At 30.9% G+C, this 23,385-nt stretch overlaps 1 protein-coding gene across 1 annotated transcript in view; it reads right to left on the bottom strand.

Moving 5' to 3' along the window:
• The window catches only part of LOC145313590 (venom allergen 3-like), a 48,098-nt gene extending 25,317 nt beyond the window's left edge, over positions 1–22,781 (bottom strand). Inside the window, exon 1 of the mRNA XM_080153055.1 lies at positions 22,442–22,781. Coding sequence (XP_080009181.1) covers positions 22,442–22,638 — 197 coding nt within the window. The 5' untranslated portion in view covers positions 22,639–22,781. The remainder of the gene's footprint in view (positions 1–22,441) is intronic.
• Between the last annotated feature and the right edge of the window lie 604 nt (positions 22,782–23,385).

The raw sequence follows: 23,385 nt of genomic DNA, 5'->3' as shown, positions 1-23,385 counted from the left end.
AATTTTTTTTTTGATTATTAAAATTTGGCATAGATATTCTAAAAGTATAGAATTGCTTCTAAATTGTAAGCCCATATCATGTTCAACCTATATTTGCCCTTTAAGGTATAGAATTCTTTACTTATTAAGAATTGAGAAAATTTAGGACACCATCTCTAAATCAGCCAATAGAATAACTGCAGAAGAATAATAAGGCTAAGTTATTGGTAGAAATGTGTAAAAATTTGACAGGAAAAAGATAAAATTTGCATTTCTTAAGACAAAGATAGCTTTTAGAAATCATATGGTTGAAAAATTACTTTGCTGTATTACTGGAATGATTAATAAATAACAAAAAATAAACAAAGGTGTTTATCTGCTAGAATTTCTCTTTTCAGTTGATGGATTATAGGACCAGTTTGACCAAATCGATATCCTTTTTCAATTGTGCTAATATATGACTCTACAGGTTATCTGATTCTTGACTTTAGGATAAATATTTCTATAATTTTCTATATATTTCTAATAAACTGCTAAGTAACAAATTGTAATTAATCTGTTTCTATTAGAATTTTTGAATTAAATTCATTAATAAATGGAAGACCAACTATTAAAGGAACCCTGCAATAAATACCTCTCTTTAACTGCTGAAAGCCTGCCATAAGTAGACCAAATACAAAAAATTTGAAGCCTCCAGCTTCAAAAACAAAAAAGTTAAAGAAATTTCAAAATGATTATTATAGTACAATGGAAATTTTGAAAGTTTTTCATTGCTAATAATAAAATTTTAATTATTAAAATACGTCATCTGAAAGCAAAATTAATAGCTTATCTTTGTCAAAAACTTAGACTGCCAGTAACTGATGATATTTTTACAATAAAAACACCCTTATTTATAGTCAAAATGTCTTTTAAAAAATTCTGTTTAAATTGCATTTGAAAGCGTAAAATCAGATACTCAGCTGTGATTGGTTGTTCAGCAGACTTAGCATGGACTCAGACTTCTGATTAGCTAGAAATCCTAAAGGCTGGCATTCTCACACTACATTACTCTCAATACAATGCAAATTAAACTGAATGTTTTTTAATGATTTTGACAATAGAAAAAGGTGTTTTTATTGTAAAAATGTTATCAGTTACTGGCATCCTAAGTTACTGCCAAAAATAAGCTTATAATTTTCAAGGCGACGTATTTTAATAATGAAAATTTTATTATTAGCAATAAGAAAATTTCAAAATTTTCATTGTACTTAAAATAATATTTTGAAATGTCTATAACTTTTTTCTTTTTGAAGCTGGAGGCTTAAAATTTTTTGTACTGGGTCTAGTTGTGACAGTCTTGCAGGCTTCCCTCAAAATTTTCATTAATTTAATAACAAACAAATTTGCTTCTATGTTTTTTTCTGTCATTCGAAAGGAACATGGAGATTTTTTTTATTATCTTTTCTGCCTCCCCCTTTACACTCAATCCCCCCCTACTATTACCCTTGCCACTGTATATCTGGATGGGGCAAGGGAGGATAGGTTAAAGGAAAGTCTAGTTCACCAAGACTTTGCCTTAGATTGAATTTGGACTCTGTCGGGGGGAGGGGGGGGGGGGGTGGGCGCTCCTTTTGAATAACGGAAAAAAAATAGAAGCAAATTTGTTTGTTATTAAATTAATGAAAATTTTGTGAGTTTAATTTTAAAGGAAGCCAGCAAGAAATACCACGCTTTAACTGCTGAAAGACTGCCACAAGTAGACCCAATACAAAAAATTTGAAGCCTCCAGCTTCAAAAACAAAAAAGTTATAGACATTTCAAAATCATATTTTAAGTTCAATGAAAATTTTGAAAGTTTTTCATTGCTAATAATAAAATTTTCATTATTAAAATATGTCACCTAGAAAATTATAAGCTTATTTTTGGCAGAAACTTAGGATGCCAGTATCTGATAACATTTTTACAATAAAAACACCTTTTTTTATAGTCAAAATCATTAAACTGTTTTTAACCAGAGCAAAAGGTCGTTTATTATTGGGCCATTTGATTTCATCTAAATTAATTAATTAAAAAAATAATTCTTTATAATATATCAATGAATTAACATTAACATGTTTGTGTTCTATCACTTATATTAAAAACATAAAAAATGGCTGTAAAGGGTTAAATGACAACAAATGTTTATGCAATACAACAAATTTATTTTTGTCACATATACAAATGTGATATAAAATAAGATTATTCAAACTTATTTTTCAAAATAATTTTAAAAAGTATGTAACTTTTATGTGTATGGTTTTCATTCTTTTTATTTTAATTAAATAAAAATTATTTAACTACATTGGAAATGAGTCACTTTGTGAAAACACTCTTTTTTTGAATTGTTAAGAATTGAAATAAAACAAGACTTCTTATTGGTTAGACTTCAGAATTATTTGTTTAATTGTAAATGTTAGATTTTTCAGTGAAATTAATTGTTTTGAAAAAAAAATTATTTCCAATGAACAGAGTAATGTTTTTGTTGTTTAAAGATTTATTAATCTTAGGGAACAAACCATACATTATAAAATAATTATACATAAGAACAATTTTCATTAAAGGAATAAATCATACATTTAAATAAAAAAAAATATGAATATTTTAAAGAATAATAAAAACATTAAATTAACTACACATTAATGTTAAACATTTTTTAATAATTATTAAATTGTCACATCGACATAGGACCTGGGGGGGGGGCTGGGGTCAGGAGTGAGCTAGGCAAACTCACAGCGGGCTATAGTGTGCACATACATATAGCATTCATCAGTATTTCTTCATTAAATACTGGAAAATAATGTTAATGGTAAACATATACCAAAACAAATAATAATGTCCCCATGTTACTTTGCATGGGTGGACATATATAATAGAGATAATAATTATGATTATTAATGAGATAATAGATTTGTAGTTAAATACATTTATTTTATTCTTCAAGTAGATATGTTCTTTAAATTGATGTAGTCAAGATTCCACAGAAATAAAGATGTAGGAAAACCGTCTACTTTGATGCAAATGAAGTTTACTATTGTCACTTTTTACACTATATACATGATCCACAAAGAAATATCAATGCTTCTCTCAGTGCTGAATTCTTCTGCAGTATTACCATGACTTTGTTTTAGAAGAGGAAAGTGTCAGGAAACTGCAAGTCGTCGACAGCAAGACGCCAAAGCTTCAATTAAGAAACCCTTTATCCATAAAAAATGGCTAGTGCCTGGCATGGATGTAGCCAAGAGATTAATACTGAAAGATCAGGAGTTCTGTCAAGAACAAATTAGTAACCTCTAACCTAATTTGTTTTAAATTCCAAGATATACCCATAGTGTGATATGTATTATAGAGATGCTGGGATTCAAATTACACGCCAACTATTGCGCTTCGTCGTCAGTCAAGCTGGAGAAGAGGAATGTGATGGATGGAAGGTGGGGTTACTTCTGCAGAAAGGGTAGGGGGATTTTTAATCCCTAATTTCTCAGGAGGGAAACTAGGATTTTTTTGTTAAATGATGAATTAGAACAAAAGCTGACGTTCATTGAATGGTTTTGGTATGTGGAAATTTCTTCTTGATGATTTTAATATTCTCACAACTCTGTGCTTCACTGGGCTCTTATACATTTTTCAACCCATATCAATTTTGAGCTGACTGCATAAGAAAGGCTGAAAAAAAAATCAACCCATCACTGGAGAAGGTCTGTAAGGTCCACACTCCACCACAGCTGCAACATAACTGAGAGTAATTTTTTATTGTATCAATATAAAGTGAATTATATAAAAAATGTTCTGTAAGCCACAATATTACCCGAAGTAAAAAAAGAGCTTTTAATCCGGTCAAAATGACTACAGCAACACTAAAAATTAATTTTTAAATCCCTCAAAAAAAGTTTATTGGGGACTTAATTCAAATTTGGGCTCTGCAGTCTGATTCTATAGGTGTCCTAGTATATTTTTAACCCCCCTTTCAAAAATAGGTTAAAAACAGTTTAAAAAACATTCAGTTTAATTTGCATTGTATTGAGACTAATGTAGTGTGAGAATACCAGCCTTTAGGATTTTATGCTTTCAAACACAATTTAAACAGAAAAACCGAAAATCGCTACGTTTGACTGTTGATAACAATCAAATCCGTCCTTTAGTCGGTTGCCTGTTAAAAGCTTTCTGGCCAGCCGACAAGCCTTACTGACATATCCCTGGAACAACCAGGGTATGTAGAATTTTGGTTAAGAAAAACATTTAGACCCTCTTATTGTAATTTTGTTGGATATGGCATGTCTTAAAGACCATAGTCAACCTATATTCTGAAATGTATATATAAATCCGTCAAATTTTTAGGATTTACCAACATTTTTCAAATTAACATAAGTTTGTCAATTTCAACCTTTTTTCACATTTTAAGTTGTTAAAACTATCTTTATTTCCTAAGCTTTTTGATTTTTTGAAAAATTATTAATGAAAAATGGAATTAAAAGCATATTATTTTTAATTTTAGATGAAATTTTGATTTTTAAATTCTTTTTTGGGCTGGAAATGACCGGAAACCGGTCAAAATACCGGATTTTAACCATTTTCTCAACTCTAGGGGTCATATCCAGTGTTGAGGAATTCAGATCAGACCTTCAAGCAAAAATCAATATGAGGGCGTACCCAGGAGGGGGCTTGATTTACAGATACCCCATAAAAACTGGAAAAAAAAACGGTTTTTTATAAAAAATCCAGGCCAGTTTTGGCCGGATCCGGCTCAAATTAAGCATGGAGTCATCCTTTGGTATTCCTCACAGTTGATACTTGACACAGCAAGATCCCAGAAAAGTGTGGTATATCTAGGGGGAGGGTACCCAAATTTTCAAAATTGATAAACAATTCCTAAGAGGATAATTCCGTTTCCTTTTATATGCACAGATACCATAAAATCAACAGAAAAAATACTTATTTGTTTGTCTAAATTTGAAAATATTTTTTTACTGTGGTCTGCTGTTAGACCATAAATTGATATGTAGCGGGAGTGTAAATATGTTTAAAATGTCAAAAAAAGTTTATAGGTATGTGTTTTTATTAATATAAATTATGAAAATTTAATTTTAACAGCATTTTTAATTACATAACCTTTTTAAAAAATGCGATGCATCTCTACAATTCATTAAATCAAAAGAAAAAAAGAAATGTTAAATGTTTTATTCAAATTTGTCAAAAATAGACTTTTTGTATGTATTATTTACTGATTTGTGTTTTTTTTCCTTTACAGGACGATTGAGAATGATAACCTTAGTTATTGAAATATATATATGGCCTGTACAAAGATGTTAGTTTGATAAAGTAGTCTTGGGTTGAGATTTATCAATAGCTTTTAAAATTAATACTTATTTTTTCTTTTCTCTCAGCGATAACAATTAGCCCAAAAAGTAAAATAAAATCATGTATGGTATATTTATCTTTTCTTAGACAAAGATTATTTCAAATGTGCATTTATTTCAAACCAATGAAAATTCAAACTGAAGTACAAAATAGAATGCAAAAATTTTGCCTGTCTATTTTGGCTTTCATTGTAGGTGGATTGAATTTATGTAAAGGTAATTCTTATCTAAGGATTCTTTAAAACTGTAAAAATAGATTTAAATATATTTCAAATAACTTAATAAATTAGATTCAAAGGCCTCATAGATTTAATTAACTTTTGGATAATGGTAAATGACGATGGAATATTAATTATCCTTGCCAAACCATTTCATTTTTATGTAAAAAGGTATGATAACCAATCTGCCATTGTCCTATCACTCTGAGCTAAAGTTTAACTTCGGCCTATGTTATATATGTTATAACACATACTTAAGACTTAAAACTTAATGTAATGAAAATCTTTCACTTAAGCAAAGCTAACAAATAAAATTATGAAACATATCAGGGTTCTACAGAGATAAAACAATGGCCGATAGATAGATGCACATCCATAATGATGACGCACTAAATAACCCCTTCTGTAGATTAAAATTAGTGGTTCCAACGTTTATAAATACAATTTAATCAACCAATCAAAGCCAATGAATAAGAAAACGTTAATGTATTATAGACATTTTTCTACAAATTGTAAAGTAAAAAGTTGTAATATGAACATCAGTTTTGTTAGACTGGACCTTCGCCCCTTTGGGACTAACAAAACTGGAATACAGATGCAATAAACAACTGATCTTGGCTGTTTAGTTTTGACAATGCCAGTTTTCATCAACCAATTAAGATTAAATAAAAGTAAACAAATTTATAAATCCAACAAATGTTTATAAAACTTTGGGTACTACTGAAATTTGAACCCTCCCTTATTTTGCTGAGAGTGAAGTTAATATATTAAAAAGACATAGTTATAGAAACCTGCAAACCATAAGAGTAATTTTTTTAGACATACATTAGACCAATCCTATTTGTAGAAAACGTCGCTTAAAAGCAATAACATTTTGTATGTATCTTATCAATTTATATTGTTATAACTCTTAATATAAAAAGCTTCGTCAAATGTTTTAAATGAACATTCAGGACTTTCTGATAACGATTACAGGGTGTTACTGTCCTTCTCATTCTGTTTTCTCATGTTATCATATACAGAATTTATTTAATTTTTCCCTCTCTGTAGACAACTTTTATTGTACCCAGGGAGGTAGGGAACATTGGACTGAAATTACCTTTTTAGCTGGTCCAAAACCAGGTACTTTAATTCAAGTTTATCGCCACAAGGGATCTAATGGGTTTAAGACAATAGCCGATAAATGGATGTACATTCCCAAAAATACCCCTACTGTAATTTGCCATCAGTGGTTGAAAAGTTTTGACACTATACTGAATAAACTAACCAATTAAAATTTTAAAAAAAATAAAAATTCTGGTGCTGCGCCCATAATTTCTGGGCATCACCATAATCTTTTTTTCTGGGGGGGGGATTTTCATTTTAGGGGGGTTGGGGCTGTCCCACCCCCCAAGAAAATAGCTTAAAACCACAACAGGACCAATAGGTATATACCCTGAAGAGTAGAATCCGATTGGTTCAGTTGTTACCGAGATCTTAAGGGACAGACGAATGGTCGGACAGACAGACAGAAAGACATCGTTTTACTTTGTATTATAGATAGTAGTGGTTAAACCAACCAATCAAAATTCAGTAAAAGTCCCCAAAGTTGTTAAGCCAACGAATAAGAAAATTTATGTTTTGAGATTTCTAATACAAAATTTACTTTAAGATAAACATTTTCTGAAAAAATTGTTCTAGCTTCAAAAATAAGGAAATTACATTCATTTAACATTTTAATTAACCTTAAAAAATAAAGTTGTTAAATGAAAGGGTGAAGTAAAGGAAAAATGACTTTGTCTCACTTAAAGTCGGAAATTTATTATTTAACAGGGAACATGCACAATTTTTTTTGCCATCTAACTCTAATAGGAGCTGAGATGATATGCGGAGGGGGGGGAGCATTGAACGATTAAGGTCCGGAAATGGGCCTGATTGTTAAGTGTTAGCAACCTTTATTTTTAGGTCCTTTTTTTCTTGAAAACTTTAAACTAATAAAAATATAAAAAAAAAACTATTTAATATGTACCATTTCTACTATGTCGATTTAAATATATAATATGTTATCTTGAATGTATCATTCCAGTTTTGTCTCTATTGAAAGTAGAATGATGCATTACTATTATGTCGATATAAATAAGGAAATCAATGTTTATGAATACGCTGATATGTAAACATGAATGTATGATTTCAGTTTCGCCTCTATTGAAAGTGGAATCTTACATTTCAAAAATCGTATCAGCGTTGAAGATATCTTCACCAAGAGAGGGGAAAGTGGAAGGGTAGATTACAGTTTTATAGGGTCCAAACCATAATCATAGATTATGTTTCTGCTTTTATAAAAATGGATTCAACTCCCTAACTGTAAGTGGTCATTCATGTCTGCAAGGAAATTTATAGTAGCTCGTTGCTTTTCTATAAAAATATCATATGTTCGCACTTTCGTCTGGAACTATTTAACTGAAGACTATAAGAGAATTTTTCATTAATTTGATTTCTAATAAGTCTTATTGAAAAATAATATTTAAATTCAGTATGGTTTTGAAACCGTTCCAGTAATGAGCCATACTGAAAAATCATGTATCGTATTATTTACAATTTTCTATGAAAAAAATGTTAAACAATCGGATTAAACCATGTTTTGTTGTTAAAAATAACTCGATGTTTCTTGTTCAAATGTATAAACTTTGACATTTTGAAGACTTTATTCATTTTGGGTTTTAAGTCTGCAAGCGTGGACAAGATTACTCAGGGATATAAAGGGATAAGACAATAACCGATAAATTGATGTGCACAAAATAATTTTGTGGTAATACACAAAACTAACCCTTCTGTAGATACTATTTGTTGTTGAAACGTTTGGACACTCATTTCAATAAACCAACCAATCAAATCCATTAAGCCAACGACTAAGAAAAAGTTTTTATAAAAGTTTGTGAACTAGTATAATAAACAGTCCATTGTCCCCTCTCTCTCTGAGATTTCTTGGGTATTTGTACGAATAAATGGATAGATTACTGCATAGACGTCCAAGGGGGGGGGGAGGGGTAAAGGGGTGATTACCCCCCCCCCCAAAAAAAAAAAAAAAAAAAAAAAAAAAAAATTTAAATTTTTAATTTTTACCCCCCCCCCCCCCCAAATAAAAAAAATGCCTCTATGAAATAAAGATTACCCCCCCAAAAAAAATTTTTATTTTCAATATTTTACCCCCCCCCCCAAATAAAAAAGCTTGGACGCCCCTGGATTATTGGACGATATTTTGATCATATTATTTTGAATTGTAATAATACATGGGTTTCATAGAAGACGAAGAAAGTCCCTCAAAAAAAAAAATGAGAAGAGTAGGAGTGAGAAAGAAAACCCCTAAAAAGAGATGGATAATCCCTCATATTTATGACGTCATTTGAGTGACTTTCTTCGTCTTAGTTTCAAATAAAGTAATATTAGACGAATGATACATAATTTCTAATTCATAGTAAAATAATTCGCATCCCATTTAACTATCGCGTTATCCCGGTGGAAAAAAAAAGAATTAAGGTCAAATTAGATATTAAACCAAATAAAATTACGTAAAATATTTTATTGTTAATTTAGTTATATAAGAATCGTCATATGGTGTTCAAACTTGGCATGGTAATTTCTTAACTTTTGGGTTAAATTAGGAAGAGTAGCAAGTCTGTAAGCATAACTAAAAATCCATTTAAAATGTGATTACCCTGACTTTTTGGCTCACATTTTTAAAATGAAAAACTTGATCGGTTCATTGAAATCGAAATCTAAAGCTACAGACTAGAAACGTAGGATAGTAGGATAAATACTTTAAATTAAACCACAACTAATATTGTTGCCTTTTCTTATTTTGAAACTGCATTCAACATACAATAAGAATAAAATCATGAACCTACCATTTCAATTTTCTTTCTTATTGTCCAATTCTAGAGTAATTAGAGTCTGTCAAAATTACTTATGAATCCCACTTATGTTCTCTCAGAAAATATAGTGTCACAAAGGGTATCAAGTTTTTTTCTCGAATCCGTCAATAGTTTAAAATTAAGAAATGCATTGTGGGACAAATGTATCCTGACACCTTTTTAAGAGGAATGAATCAGGGATAAGAATATGGAGACTGATGAATATCTTTTTTGGCCTCTTTATTGAATTGTTAAAAATATCCTTTTTGAGATAAATTTAAGGGCGACATAGCTTCATGAGGGGTATATACTAGTGGGGTGAAATTACAAACCAAAATAACCGATCTAATCTAATCCTGGTAAAAACATGGGTAATCTTATTGCTAGTAGGGGCGTAAGTGGGTGTAAATATTCTATCTCTCTATTCCTGGTAAAAACAAGGGTAATCTTACTGCTAGGGGTGTGGGTATGTAAATATTATATCCCTCTATTCCTGGTAGAAACAAGGGGAATCTTACTTCTCGAGGGGTTGTGGGAGGTGTAAATATTCTATCCCTCTATTCCAGGTAAAAACAAGGGTAATCTTACTGCTAGGGGTGTGGGTGTGTGTAAATTTTCTATCCCTCTATTCCTGGTAGAAACAAGGGGAATCTTACTTCTCGAGGGGTTGTGGGAGGTGTAAATATTCTATCCCTCTATTCCAGGTAAAAACAAGGGTAATCTTACTGCTAGGGGTGTGGGTGGGAGTAAATATTCTATCCCTCTATTCCTGGTAGAAATAAGGGTAATCTTACTGCTAGGGGTGTGGGTGGGTGTAAATATTCTATCCCTCTATTCCAGGTAAAAACAAGGGTAATCTTACTGCTAGGGGTGTGGGTGGGTGTAAATATTCTATCTCTCTATTCCAGGTAAAAACAAGGGTAATCTTACTGCTAGGGGTGTGGGTGGGTGTAAATATTCTATCCCTCTATTCCAGGTAAAAACAAGGGTAATCTTACTGCTAGGGGTGTGGGTGGGTGTAAATATTCTATCCCTCTATTCCAGGTAAAAACAAGGGTAATCTTACTGCTAGGGGTGTGGGTGTGTGTAAATTTTCTATCCCTCTATTCCTGGTAGAAACAAGGGGAATCTTACTTCTCGAGGGGTTGTGGGAGGTGTAAATATTCTATCCCTCTATTCCAGGTAAAAACAAGGGTAATCTTACTGCTAGGGGTGTGGGTGGGTGTAAATATTCTATCCCTTTATTCCAGGTAAAAACAAGGGTAATCTTACTGCTATGAGGGGCGTGGGTGGGTGTAAATGCAAACTTTAAAGATAAGGAAAATTTAGTTTTCTCTTCTCTCAGGCCAAGGCTATATGTAAAGTTGGACAAAAATTGTGTTCATGGAAAATAAAATGCTTAGGTTTTAAATCAATTCAAGAAATTTAACATTTTTAATATTACATGGTAGAAAATAAACACCAATTTTTAGGCTAAAATCTATCTCCGTGTAAGATATAAAATAACCAATCTGTCCCTTAATTTTAATTTTACCCTTTAAAAAAATGTCTATAAATTTTATGATAATCTAACCATGCAACGGTTTCCATAGACTTTTGCGTAAGAATGTAAGCATTAAAGGGGTGGAAATAAGTGGAATGAATGTTTTTCAAATTTCTATTTTAAGCACACCCCTGAATTCGCCCAAATATATATCCTTGATAATTTGCAACAGAGAGACAAAAGTTTTCAATCACTTGGCTGCATTATTCAATTAACCTCAGATATCACAACAGGAATAAGGTAATTGACAAATTAAAGAAAAAGAATTCATAGCACACAAAAATTAAAACTTTTATGATGCTTTAGAATTTACATAACAACTTACAAATAAAAGACCAGGGCTAAGAAAAGCAAATAATAATAACTTGATGAAATTCGTATAATAAAGTAACAGGATGCTTATCTTTCCGAAGGATCTTGCTAACCTCGAACCAATATTTCAAAGGTGCTATGAAGTTTTATAATTACCCCAAAAGAATCGCACAAGAAATAATTTTCCCTACCCAAAATAAAGTTTTCCTTTTCAAACAAAAAAAATAAAAATTGGAGTTGGTCGAATTCAATCCCCCACCACCTCAAGTTCCACTAGAGGCCTCTAAGGGCGTAGCCGCAAGTTTTATATAAATTATTGATGTTTATTTTTGAAAACAATTACCTGGGTCTTTCTAAAAATGTAAATCATGTTTAAAATATATTATTTCTTTTTTTTAAGAATAAAATAATTTATAATTTGACCCAAATGAAACTGTTCTGTTTTCTTTTAAATCTGAATTGCATTAAAAGGATGATTAAAATCTTTCAGAAAAAAATCTTGTAAGAATTCCAAATGGTGTTATTTTTATTTAGATTTGAGTATATAATTTTACATTCGGAGAAAGAATTTTCTCTGGACTATCATCAAACATACCTGTAAACAAAAAAATGTTGAAAAAGGTGAAAAAGTGAAGACAAAAAGTTTTATTTTTAAATGCACTATCTATGCAAAGTTGAATTGAATTGAAACACATGCAAATCAACACAAAAAGTTTTATTTTTAAATGCACTATCCATGGAAAGTTAAATTGAATTGAAACACATGCAAATCAACACAAAACGTTTACTCTGTAATTTGTTTGCTTTTTAACAACAAGGAATATCAGGTCCATAAACTGTGTTATAAATAAATTATTCTCTGTCAATCTTACTTTTAATGCTTTAAAAATATATACTATGAAATGGGTCTTACTCATATGTTATAAAATGTTGAAATCTATATGTTTTATAGTAAAAAGACTATGAGTATTATGAAGCTTTACTAAAAGGCTAAAAGGCTAGTATACGTAATTTCTCTACTTTATATACGAACAGTCATGGTCATTTGTGAAGTAGGTTAACTATTTGCACTTACGTTGCAATAAGATGCAAATTTACTTTAAATAATGCCACTTTTATACCCAGCTAAACCTAGGTGTTAGTATTGAAATGTCGCCATACACTTTTGTCGACAATAGGGGACAGCAAGTTAAAATCTTAGAATAGTTATTTATCGCTACATGATTTTTCAGTGTGGCTGATAAACGGTTCTTATCCACCGAACATTAATCGGTGTCAAAGCCATATTGGAAAACCTATAACTAATATCAATGAATTAAAATAAAAAAATAAATGTTGCAATTGCTGACATAATATTGACATGAGCGCTGGCTTGCTCTTAATTTCCGTCGACATTATGCCAACCATCATTTAATACTACTAGATGCTTATATCCACAGTTGAACGACAGTAGATGAAAATGTTCTGACGATATAATAACAGGTATTTTTGCAGAGGTATATAGATAGATAGATACTTGCCTTTCATTCATGATTTCGTAAATTAGATAAAGAAGAAAAGATAAAAGTAAAAAGAAAGGGTTGGTGATAGAGAGATAAAAGGAGCTTTTGTGCTTTATTTGTACTTTTGCATTTGGGTTCGGGACACGAATATGGTAAAACTCAAGAAAAATTATTTGCCTCTGAATACTTCTATAGTTGGACTTGATTTAATTTTTAAACAGCATACTTTAAATGTTATTAATGTATTGAGTTGCTATTTTTTCTTGTTTCATTTTTACAAGAAAATACTAAAGATGATTAGTTAATTCACGTAACTGAAATTTATTGATAATGAGCCAAATCCAATAAAATTTCCTAGGGTATGAATCATGGTTTCTTTAAAGTTTAGATAGAAATGAATATGTAAGACTTAAAAGTCTTTTTACCTTTAATTACCTCGTACGGGCGGGATTGCAGTCAAGGACCTTTTCGACTTGATGTACTGTTTAGGTCCTGGTCCAGCAATCCAGGAGAACTAAGGATGACTGTTACGCACCCTCAAATGTCCAAACACCCAAGGATATTAGGTTAAGTAACATCCAACAGACAACCAACTCTCTGTGATGCTCGACCTTTGTCTGAGAAGTCCCAACTGTGCATGGTAACGCGTCGCGCCTGTTTTGGGCCAAGGCATTTCCCCTACTCTAACTATTAATGTCGCGCATCTGACATAGCAGCAGAAGGAACCATTTTTAAAGTCCTTAGTTATGACGCGGTGTCGGCCCGAGATTCGAACCTATCACCTTTCCGATGACGAGCGGATGCGCTACGTGTTGAGCCACAGTCGCGGGTTACTTAAAAGTCTTAGTTTACCCTAAGAATTTTTGTATAGATTGACCCAATAAATAACATATAGTTTGTTTTTTAAAGCATTAATTGAAACATTGGTCTAAACTTCTTTTATGAATAGTTAGAGGCAAATGTATTTTTGATGAGGTGTCATGTCCCTAACCCTGTTATGCATTTGTTCAAAGAGTTTCTTTTTGAAAACTACATTAAAAGTACATTAATGAATGGGTGCTATAATTTATACAAGAATTCAAGGATAGGATAATGGCGATTTTATCTACAACTCCTTATTTCACTAATTTTATTAAGTAACCAAAAAAAGAATTTCCCTCTAAGATATGGAGAAGTTTCATCTATCGTCCATGGTCAAATCCCTACGTCCCTGAATATTATCTATATGCAATAATGAAAAGGTGTTAAACAAACACGTTTTAAGCAATTTTACTTTGTTTTAAATAGAGATAATAATGCAGGAAAATTACCAATTACTTTTACAGTTTATACATTTTTTTCTCCAAATTTCATTAGGCTAGAATCTTTTTCACAGCAGTTTTTCAACAAGCTGAAAACACAGCTATTTTTTTTAGGAAAATCTGCATCCGATAGTTATTTAACAATGCAATGCTATTATTTTTAAATTGCAGCCCAAGCAAATTTGACTGCAGATCTCCACCCATTTTTTTGGATAGTTCGACGCGACGGAAAGAAGCCTCTGGGCAACTCCCAAACCCTTCTTTTTATTGAAACAAATGTCAAAACGTTTAAAAAGGATTATCATTGATTACTAATATTGTTATCAATTTATAATTTTTATCCCAAAATCAAATCTATGAATTTATTTATAATCTCCAAAAATATTGATTGAAAGATTTTATATAATACATATATGTATATTAATATAAAATCCAGTATTTAAAGCCTGTAGCTAAAGAATAAAATGAATCAACGATTCAACGTCCTAATTTGTTGGTTTTGCCCTATTACTTGATTTATCATTTTAAAATAATTAAGTTCAAAAATACAATAATTAGCCTAACATTGTAAATAATTGAAAATATGAAAAAATTTCTAAGTCATGATAAACTGCCAGAAATGCCAAATTAGTACAATTTTGAATATCTTCGCCTTTTGCATAAAAATCATGAGGAGGGAACATTGGACTGTAAATTATATTAGTCCCTAAAAGTTTAAACATGTTATATTATTTGTTGGCTTAAATACTTTAGAATGCTGTCCAACTCTTCAACCAATAATTTTTAACTACAAAAGGCGAACTTAATAAGATCAAAATTGAGGATGGTTATGTCTTATCCCTTCGGCTCCCTGATACTTGAACGTGAACTATAATTGTAAATGGGAAACTGTATAAAGTTGTGGACTAGTTTCTCTGTGTTGTGTATTCAAGATATCAAACTAGAAGTATCTTCCATTTATGTCCCAAAGATACAGCCAAAAAATTGTCATATTAAAAAATTAAGCAAAACTAACTATGATAAAAACGGTTTTATTAATGATAGGAGTTGAATTCGATACTCCAATTTTTAATTTTAAATTTAAAAAGAAAATATAATGTGTCAGTAAAATATTCAAATCAACCGTAGGACTTTATTCAAACATAACATAGCTAAAACATCGAACTATAGTGAAGTATCCCTAAAAAGGAGAACTTAATCGTATGAGTAAAAAATAGATCTTAACAATAAACCTTACTTTTTTTCTATAATAGGATAATTACACTATTTCTGTAGGACAACTCTAGTGAGAGTAATTAAACAAAGTAATCAAAACTTTCCATTAGTTGCATCTTTGTAAAATAAAACAGTAACAAGCCCTTTTCACTCCACAGGGGGAGCTTAGGCCGCTGACAATTTGTCAGTGTTTCTGTAACAATGTGGCTTTTTTAATGGATATGGGATGGGGTTGTCAGCCCTAAGCCCTATGATTGCGGTGTAATGCATTCATTTGCCCATCAGACAACCAACCCTTTGATTGCACGACTCTTGTATGAGAAGTCCTAACTGTGCATGGTAGTGAGTTGCGCCTGTTTTGGGCCAAGGCATTCCCCCTACTCTAACTATTTATATCGCGCACCTGACATAGCAGCAGTAGGAACCATTTTTAACGTCTTTAGTTATGACCAGGTGTCGGCCCGAGATTCGAACCTATCACCTTCCTGACGACGAGCGGATGCACTACGTGTTGAGCCACGGTCGCCACGAGTTGCATCTTTGTACACATTTAGAATTGTACTGAAAATTAAAACAAAACTCATGATTATTTTGAAAAATGAAACAATGCTGTTTAGCTTGTTATTGCTGCGCTAACTATAAACACAATTATCCTTGTTATAAATGTGAATGATTAATGGGCGAAGCTGTGTATTGATTTTTAGACAAGAGAAAAGGTGCTCAAACACATTTATCAATTCTTTAAGGTGTCATGGATAAGTAAATGGGATATTCTGATTTTGATGGGATACTTGGAGCATCTGCTTTGTCAAGTAGATGTCGGATTTCATTCTAGAGTCTATTCATCGGAATAGAATAGGCATACCTTGGCCCAGAAAAGGCCAAAGCTAACTTAATCAGCCGTTAGAATAAATATATTCAATAAATCGTTGATAGTCGATATGAATATTTCCATTTTACTTCATAAGTTAAACAAAATCAAATTATTAATCGAGAATAATTAATGCAGTCATGAAGAACCAAATTTTATTTGATATTTTATAAAATATCTAAACAACTCTAAATATAAAATCTTTTGTTTTATTTATAAATGGCACCACCCCTGATATTTTTCATAATGTTTTTAATATTCCATATGAGTAGCCAATAGGCATGTTGTTCATATGTCACTAGATAATATATTTGGCTTTCCTAGGAATTTCACATCAATTATGTCATTTGTTTTGTATTATTAAGGAAAATGTGATTTTATTTAAACAAGGACTATTATATCATTAAGCAGCTCAGCAATAAAAAAAAACAATAATTTATGAATAAATTCGTAACGTGAAGAACATTAAACAGCATTGAATTACTGCTAACTAAAACTTGGTTAGAAGAAACAGCGCAAAGGCTGTGTAAATACTCAGAAAGCTGTAATTACTTTAGAGTCTAGATTGACGAAAAACAATAATCTTTACAATTTTAAGTGACAGACTGTTAGAAATCCATACGAAAATAGCTCAATTATGAAGTGGATATGCACTAAAAAGACACTGTTTAAAAGTAATAAAAAGTCTTATTTTCATGACAATCAAGTCATTTATGAAAAAATAACATTTATATATATTTTAATTGTATGTTAATTTTAAAAAGATAAAGGGAAAAGCAAAAGTATTATTAGTTTAATTATGTAATAATGGTGCTACTACTATAAAAAGAAGTTTATTATCAATTTACATATCCCTGTATCCATACTGAAAAGTAGATTATTATTTTAATTATGTATTAATGGTGCTACTAGAGTCGGGACAGGCATTCAGCAAAACTTTCACAGATGTGTTTACTTTATATTGAAAACCATAATTGTACATGGCCTATTAATCATCTATGATTTTTTTTCAAGAAAATGCTTATAACCATATATCATGATTAAAATTGTTTAAAATCACCTTATGGATGTTTTTAAAACCTATATAACGTTAAGCTCAATGTCTGCATTAAATATTATCACAATAGCAATATTTTTAAGTAACTTGAATGTTACAAATATGGTAGGGGCATCCTTTTCATAGTTATAATAAGACTCAGGAAAGACATAGGTGTGGGGAATCGGCGCCCCTCACCCCCCCCCCCCCCCATCTGGAGAAATATTTGATTAATTATATTGTATGAAAGTTATCATCCTTTTTAAAGCATATAACAGAACTCAATATTCTATAATAGTGGTTTAATTACATTTTTGTCATTTTTAAATTATCAAAATATCATTACTAAAATTTAATTACCTTTTCTTACTTTATTAATCTATTTTTTTGTATAGTAAATTTCAATAACAACAATACCTTTTGTTCCATTACTGTGACATTTTTAAAATCAAATTTGTTATAATATCTGATGCCTGAAAAATAAAATCATTACTAAAAAGTCATACGCATATTGTATCATATTTATACATAAGTTGTCAGTGTAAAATCTCTGTAAGGTATAAAACGATTTATTTTTATTTCATTTTTAACAATTTTACAAAATATGAACCATGTGCATTAACTTAGACTTTTAGAAAAAATCACATTTCTTAAAAGTTAATAACGTGACTGTTATAGATATTGTCATCCTTGTTTTTAAAATAAAATAGCTCAATTTTCCCTTTGATATTTTTTTTCAAAGGCTCATAAATTGATTGACATAATTTTGTGTCGCATAGAAAGCTAAAATCCTGATTGACAACTATCTCTAAAATTTCTTTGTCAAAAGGCTTTTTCAAGTATCAAATAATCATTTTTATCATTTAATCTTGAAAACTTTGCTAGCATTAACCGCACAATAGCTCATTTTACATATACGAATTTAAATTATTTTTAAATATCTTATTATTTTCTTATTGACAACATATGCAGTATGCTAGGGCCATATATATTTAATTTTACATTTTGTCTAAATGATGATTTGTCCTAAGGTGTGTTGTGAGTTTGGAGATTATTTATTATTCAGGTGTCATAACCCTTAATAAGCTGTTGAAAACTGATCTTTTTTTCTATTTGATATCTTTAACTAAATTGTTTGATTCAAATGCAAGATAAAGAAGTAAATTTCTACTTCATATACCGTGTAGAGAAAGAAAAGACCCTTTTTGTTTATGGTCTAGTGTCAGGGAAAACAGAGAATAGCAAAATTATATATTTTACCTTTGTAAGTTTAACTATGACTTTAATTTTTTGTATCAAAATACAAAATTAGTTGAAAATTTAAACGTGTATGGTTATGTTTTAAATTATCGCATAGATTTTAGTTCATATTAGTTTTACTTTTACTAATTAAACTTGTTGAAATTTTCGACATCCCTGTTTTCCTAGGGTCTGGCTTGTTGTTGTATAAAAATAATTCAACATCCATGTTAGCCTAGGGTCTGGCTTGTTGTTGTATACAAATAATTCCACATCCCTGTTAGCCTAGGGTCTGGTTTGTTGTTGTAAACAAATAATTCCACATCCCTGTTAGCTTAGGGTCTGGTTTGTTGTTGTAAACAAATAATTCCACATCCCTGTTAGCCTAGGGTCTTTTGTTGTATACAAATAATTTAACATCCCTGTTAGCCTAGGTCTGGCTTGTTCTTGTATACAAATAATTCAACATCCCTGTTAGCCTAGGGTCTGGCTTACTGTTGCATGCAAATGACAATCTTCTTAAAGCCTCAATAAAAATCTAGTTTCTATCAACATTTTTATAGAACCTTAAAACTGACCTTTACCCCCCTCTTTCTCACACACTCTATCTCTCTCTCTCTCTCTCTTTCTGTCTTAAAACATTACTTTCTGTATGAATCAGGGTGGTTGGGTACAATAGCAGTTTTTACAATCTACAACCCCTTCTTTTCCTGATAATTACAAATTAAAAAGAAAGAATTTTACACATGATAATTGGAATTAGGGAATTTTTTTATTGGCAATTGTTATATCACCTTAGTCCATGGAATGTAATGTCTCGATGTTGTTTGGCAGGTTTTGTTTCATTAAGAAGTTAGGAATTTAAATAAACTACTCTTCAATTATAACTTGTAATGTAATTTCTTTTCTCGTATTCATTCGAATCCGGTGGATAGGAACCGGTTCTCATCAATACGAAAAAACTATGTCTAGCATCATATTATATCCAGTTTTCTACGAATATAGAAATGTACAATCATAAGATTAAAACTAGTTGTTTTAGCTGGTGCCTTCGCGGGGCTAAATAAACTAGTTTTAATCTTATAATTGTACATTCTATATCCGCGGAAAGCCGTTTATAATACGATACGAGAAATAACTATTCTCGTATTCATTCGAATCCGGTGGATAGGAACCGGTTCTCATCCATACGAAAAAACTATGTCTAGCATCGTATTATATCCAGTTTTCTACGAATTAGTTTTAATCTCATAATTGTACATTCTATATCCGCGGAAAGCCGTTTATAATACGATACGAGAAATAACTATTACAAACATTTATATGAATCACGAAATATGATTTGGAAAAAACAATAATTTTTTATTACTGATTAAATCTCATGGTATTTTCTAAAAGGCTAAAATTTATCAAATCGTCAGTCGCACAAGTAAATTAAATTAAATTCAAAATCCATACTGTATAAAAGTAAAAGATGAAATTAGAAGACCATCAAAGTGAAAAGATACAATTTTATTTTAATGGCCATAAATTAGTAGATGCTTGGGCAATTTTCAAAAGTAATGTTTTAATCAAGCCAAAACCTTGATTGGGTTATCTTATCTTGGCCTTACTAGGTGGTTTAAGATTTGCATTTCATGAAAGCCCAGTGTAGGCCTTGGGGTGTGTTACGGCTGGTTGCGGCTAATTAACATGTACCCCTTCGCTCAAAAAAGTAACTCTAAAAGGCAAGGGGCGCCGCAGCTAATGCAATTGGATCAAAGAATTACTAAATCAAATTAAAATCTACACACAATCAAATATGGAGCAATCTAAGATTAACCTAAAATACTGAATAAGAGACTTACTTAAATTTTAACACTTATTATAGATGTGCGTGCTTCGCTTTTAAAATTATACCTTATAGTAATAGGAATTGAAAAAGAATAGAATGACTACATCATATAAAATATTGTGTTGAAAAAGCTAAAACCATCATTTTTAGAATAGACATACTAATAACTTTTACAGGAATCACCATGCCAAGTTTAACCGATGGGACAATTTAAACCGGCCTAAAAAATAATAAGAGCAAGTTGTTATGGACGTATAACTGATGGACGAACTGGCTCTAGATGTAGACAATTAAAAATCTAAACATTTAAAGACTTAAATTTCAATGTTTTTTACATATATTATTTTCCTTTTATTAGTCTTAATAAAACCAAAAACCACACAATTTAAACCACTTAAATAAATGTTATATTGTTTTAATTTCTTAAAACCATAAATAACAAGATCCTTTTTTATCTCTAATGGCTAATCAAACACAATATTTAAAAAAATATATTTGCGCATTCCTATAGATATCGCTAACAATATCGCTAAGATAAATAACGCTATTCTGATGAGGATATCAATAACTAAAGTCATATGTTTATAGATATTGATAGCTCCTTAATTTAAGGGCTCCGAAGAGGCAAATTAATTTTTTGAAAATAAATTAGTATTACATTGGAAAAGGGGGCAATTGATGGTCTACTAGTCAATTAAAGTATTTTCACCACATAAATAAGCTAATAATTTTGAAAAGACATTTGTTTGTTTTGCTCAAACCAAAACCTAATTTGGAGCGTGGTCAGTTTTTTTAGAAACAAATATTCGCTGAGAAAGCTGAGACCACATTCATGAAACATATTATTAAGTTAAGCACTAAAAATATAACAAACAGAAAAATAAATTCTGTAAGGAATTAATGATACTTCATACTTTTCATATTAGATCCATTTATCCCTTATAATAATATTGAGGAAAAACTATTGTATTGCATGATATTTGTCTGAAAGTCCTAAATGTGTTTGGCTCAACCAAGATAAACTGTTGGAAACTCAAATGCAATTTATACCAATTATAAAATTTAAATTTCATAACCTTTTATCTTATGACTGGAAGTAAGTTGCAACTTTTCATGGACCAAGGCTTTTCTATTTTCTTAATGTACTTGGGAAATTGTTATCGCCTATCCAAGAGCATAAACATTCCTACTATAAACTATTTTCATTAAACTAGTGTGACACAATAGAAGGTCTTTCATAACTTTATGTTGGTTTAATGTATGATTTTTAAGGACCTTTATGAAAAAATGACAATTTCTAGAATATGACCCCGACTCCTTTTTTTCTTCTCTTTGTCTCTACGCAGATTAATTTTCCTTATGTTTTAAAAACCAGAAAATCACGTGCTGGACAGAAACAGAAATAGAAAGAGAAAGAAAGTGAGAGAGAGAAAGAAACAGAGAGAGAGAGATCTAAAGACAGTAGCGATTTTTATATCACTATACATATGAAGCATCAAAAAATTTTGTCGGTCATAATTTAAACATTATGATTATGGTGTCTGTTTCCTAAGTTTTCCCAAAATATAACGTTTAAAAAATATTGTTTAGCTTCTTAAATTTTTTTGCTTAAATAACAAATATGATATCAAATTGTTTTAAAAATTTAAATTGTAATTACTCGCAAATCACACAATTCAAATATATGTAAAACAGAAGTTAAAATTTAACAGTAAACTGTATAGACAGAAAATCGCAAACAATTCATTCATTAACAAAATAAATTCTTAACAATTTATTTGAATGATTATAATGATCATAGTTCTTATGTTAGCTTTTGGTGAATTGAATTTTAATTAATCCTTAATATTTCAGAAAGAGACAAAAATCATCTAAAAATTATTGCTTATACTTTTTGCTTAGTTCAAATTATTGATAATTTCTTTAAATGATTATTTCTTGATAATAATACAACATAAAAAGTAGAATTTACGGAAAATAAGGAATTTGGTTCTATTCAGGAAAATAATGAAAAAGCAACTTTTGTTTCTATGATTTAAATTTTGTTTTTCATGGATTAAGATACAATATCTTTCAATGATAAATAAATATTAGGATTTAAAACTGTTTTAAATTTGAAGCCCTACCTGTTATGATAATCTACAATCTCCATTGCCTCCTTCTCCGAGAGTCCCCTGTCCTCCAGAGGACCGCAGGACGGCCCCGCGCCCTTGTACCTGCACATGGTGTGCTTGGGTGTAAACTCACAATACTCCTGGTCCATGGCACCCACACCCAGGGAGCATAGTAACAACAACACGGCACAAGTCGGAGAGTTCATCATGCTTTTTTTTCTTCACTTTTTATATATTTTTTAGTTGTTCAATTTTTGTTGTTGTTGTTTATATCTAAATGCACCTGCTACAACGTGCAGACGGAGTCCAACTGAGAGCAATCTTGAAAAAAAAGATGTTTTGGTGTTGGCTATCTCCTCCCTCCCCCTTACCCGAACCCCAAAAGCCTGTGCTGTTGTACTTCTAAACGTCCACCGCAGTTGTTTTATGGTAAAAAGAGGAGCTCTCCAAAACACAGACAGACACACATTCATATACAATATATACGCACACTAAAACCATAACAAACCCCCTTCATGCCCCTACCCCCTCTTTTGCAATGCATTAGCCTTTTTTACAACCACACCGCCAACCACTGCAGTTTTCAAAGTTGTTGTGTTGTGAGTGTTGTTGTTTTCGTGACGTAGGTAGCGACACGAGGGGCTTTTTTCGCGGGGGAAAACTCTTGTTTTTTAGAAAAATGGTCCGAAAAAAGGGAAGGAGATAAACAAGCTGAAAAGAATATATATATTTTTTTCGCTGAATAATGAATGCTTTCGAATGGACCATTTTTTATGAAGGAGTTTTTTTGGTGTGCTGTTGAGTGAAAATGGGTAGCAGTGTTTTTTGGGGGGTTTGCTTTCACTTCAAATTTGGATCAAGAAATTGGTCTTTAATGCATTGGGAGCGAGAATTTAGAAGATTTTTATAATTTGCTTGATCTAAAAGGATAGAAAAAGTTAAAATTCAATTGTTTA

Source organism: Acartia tonsa, chromosome 3 (genome assembly GCF_053477335.1).
Source record: "Acartia tonsa isolate MP-2025a chromosome 3, ASM5347733v1, whole genome shotgun sequence".
NCBI classification, from domain to species: domain Eukaryota; kingdom Metazoa; phylum Arthropoda; class Copepoda; order Calanoida; family Acartiidae; genus Acartia; species Acartia tonsa.
This window is presented reverse-complemented; position numbering and strand designations above follow the sequence as displayed.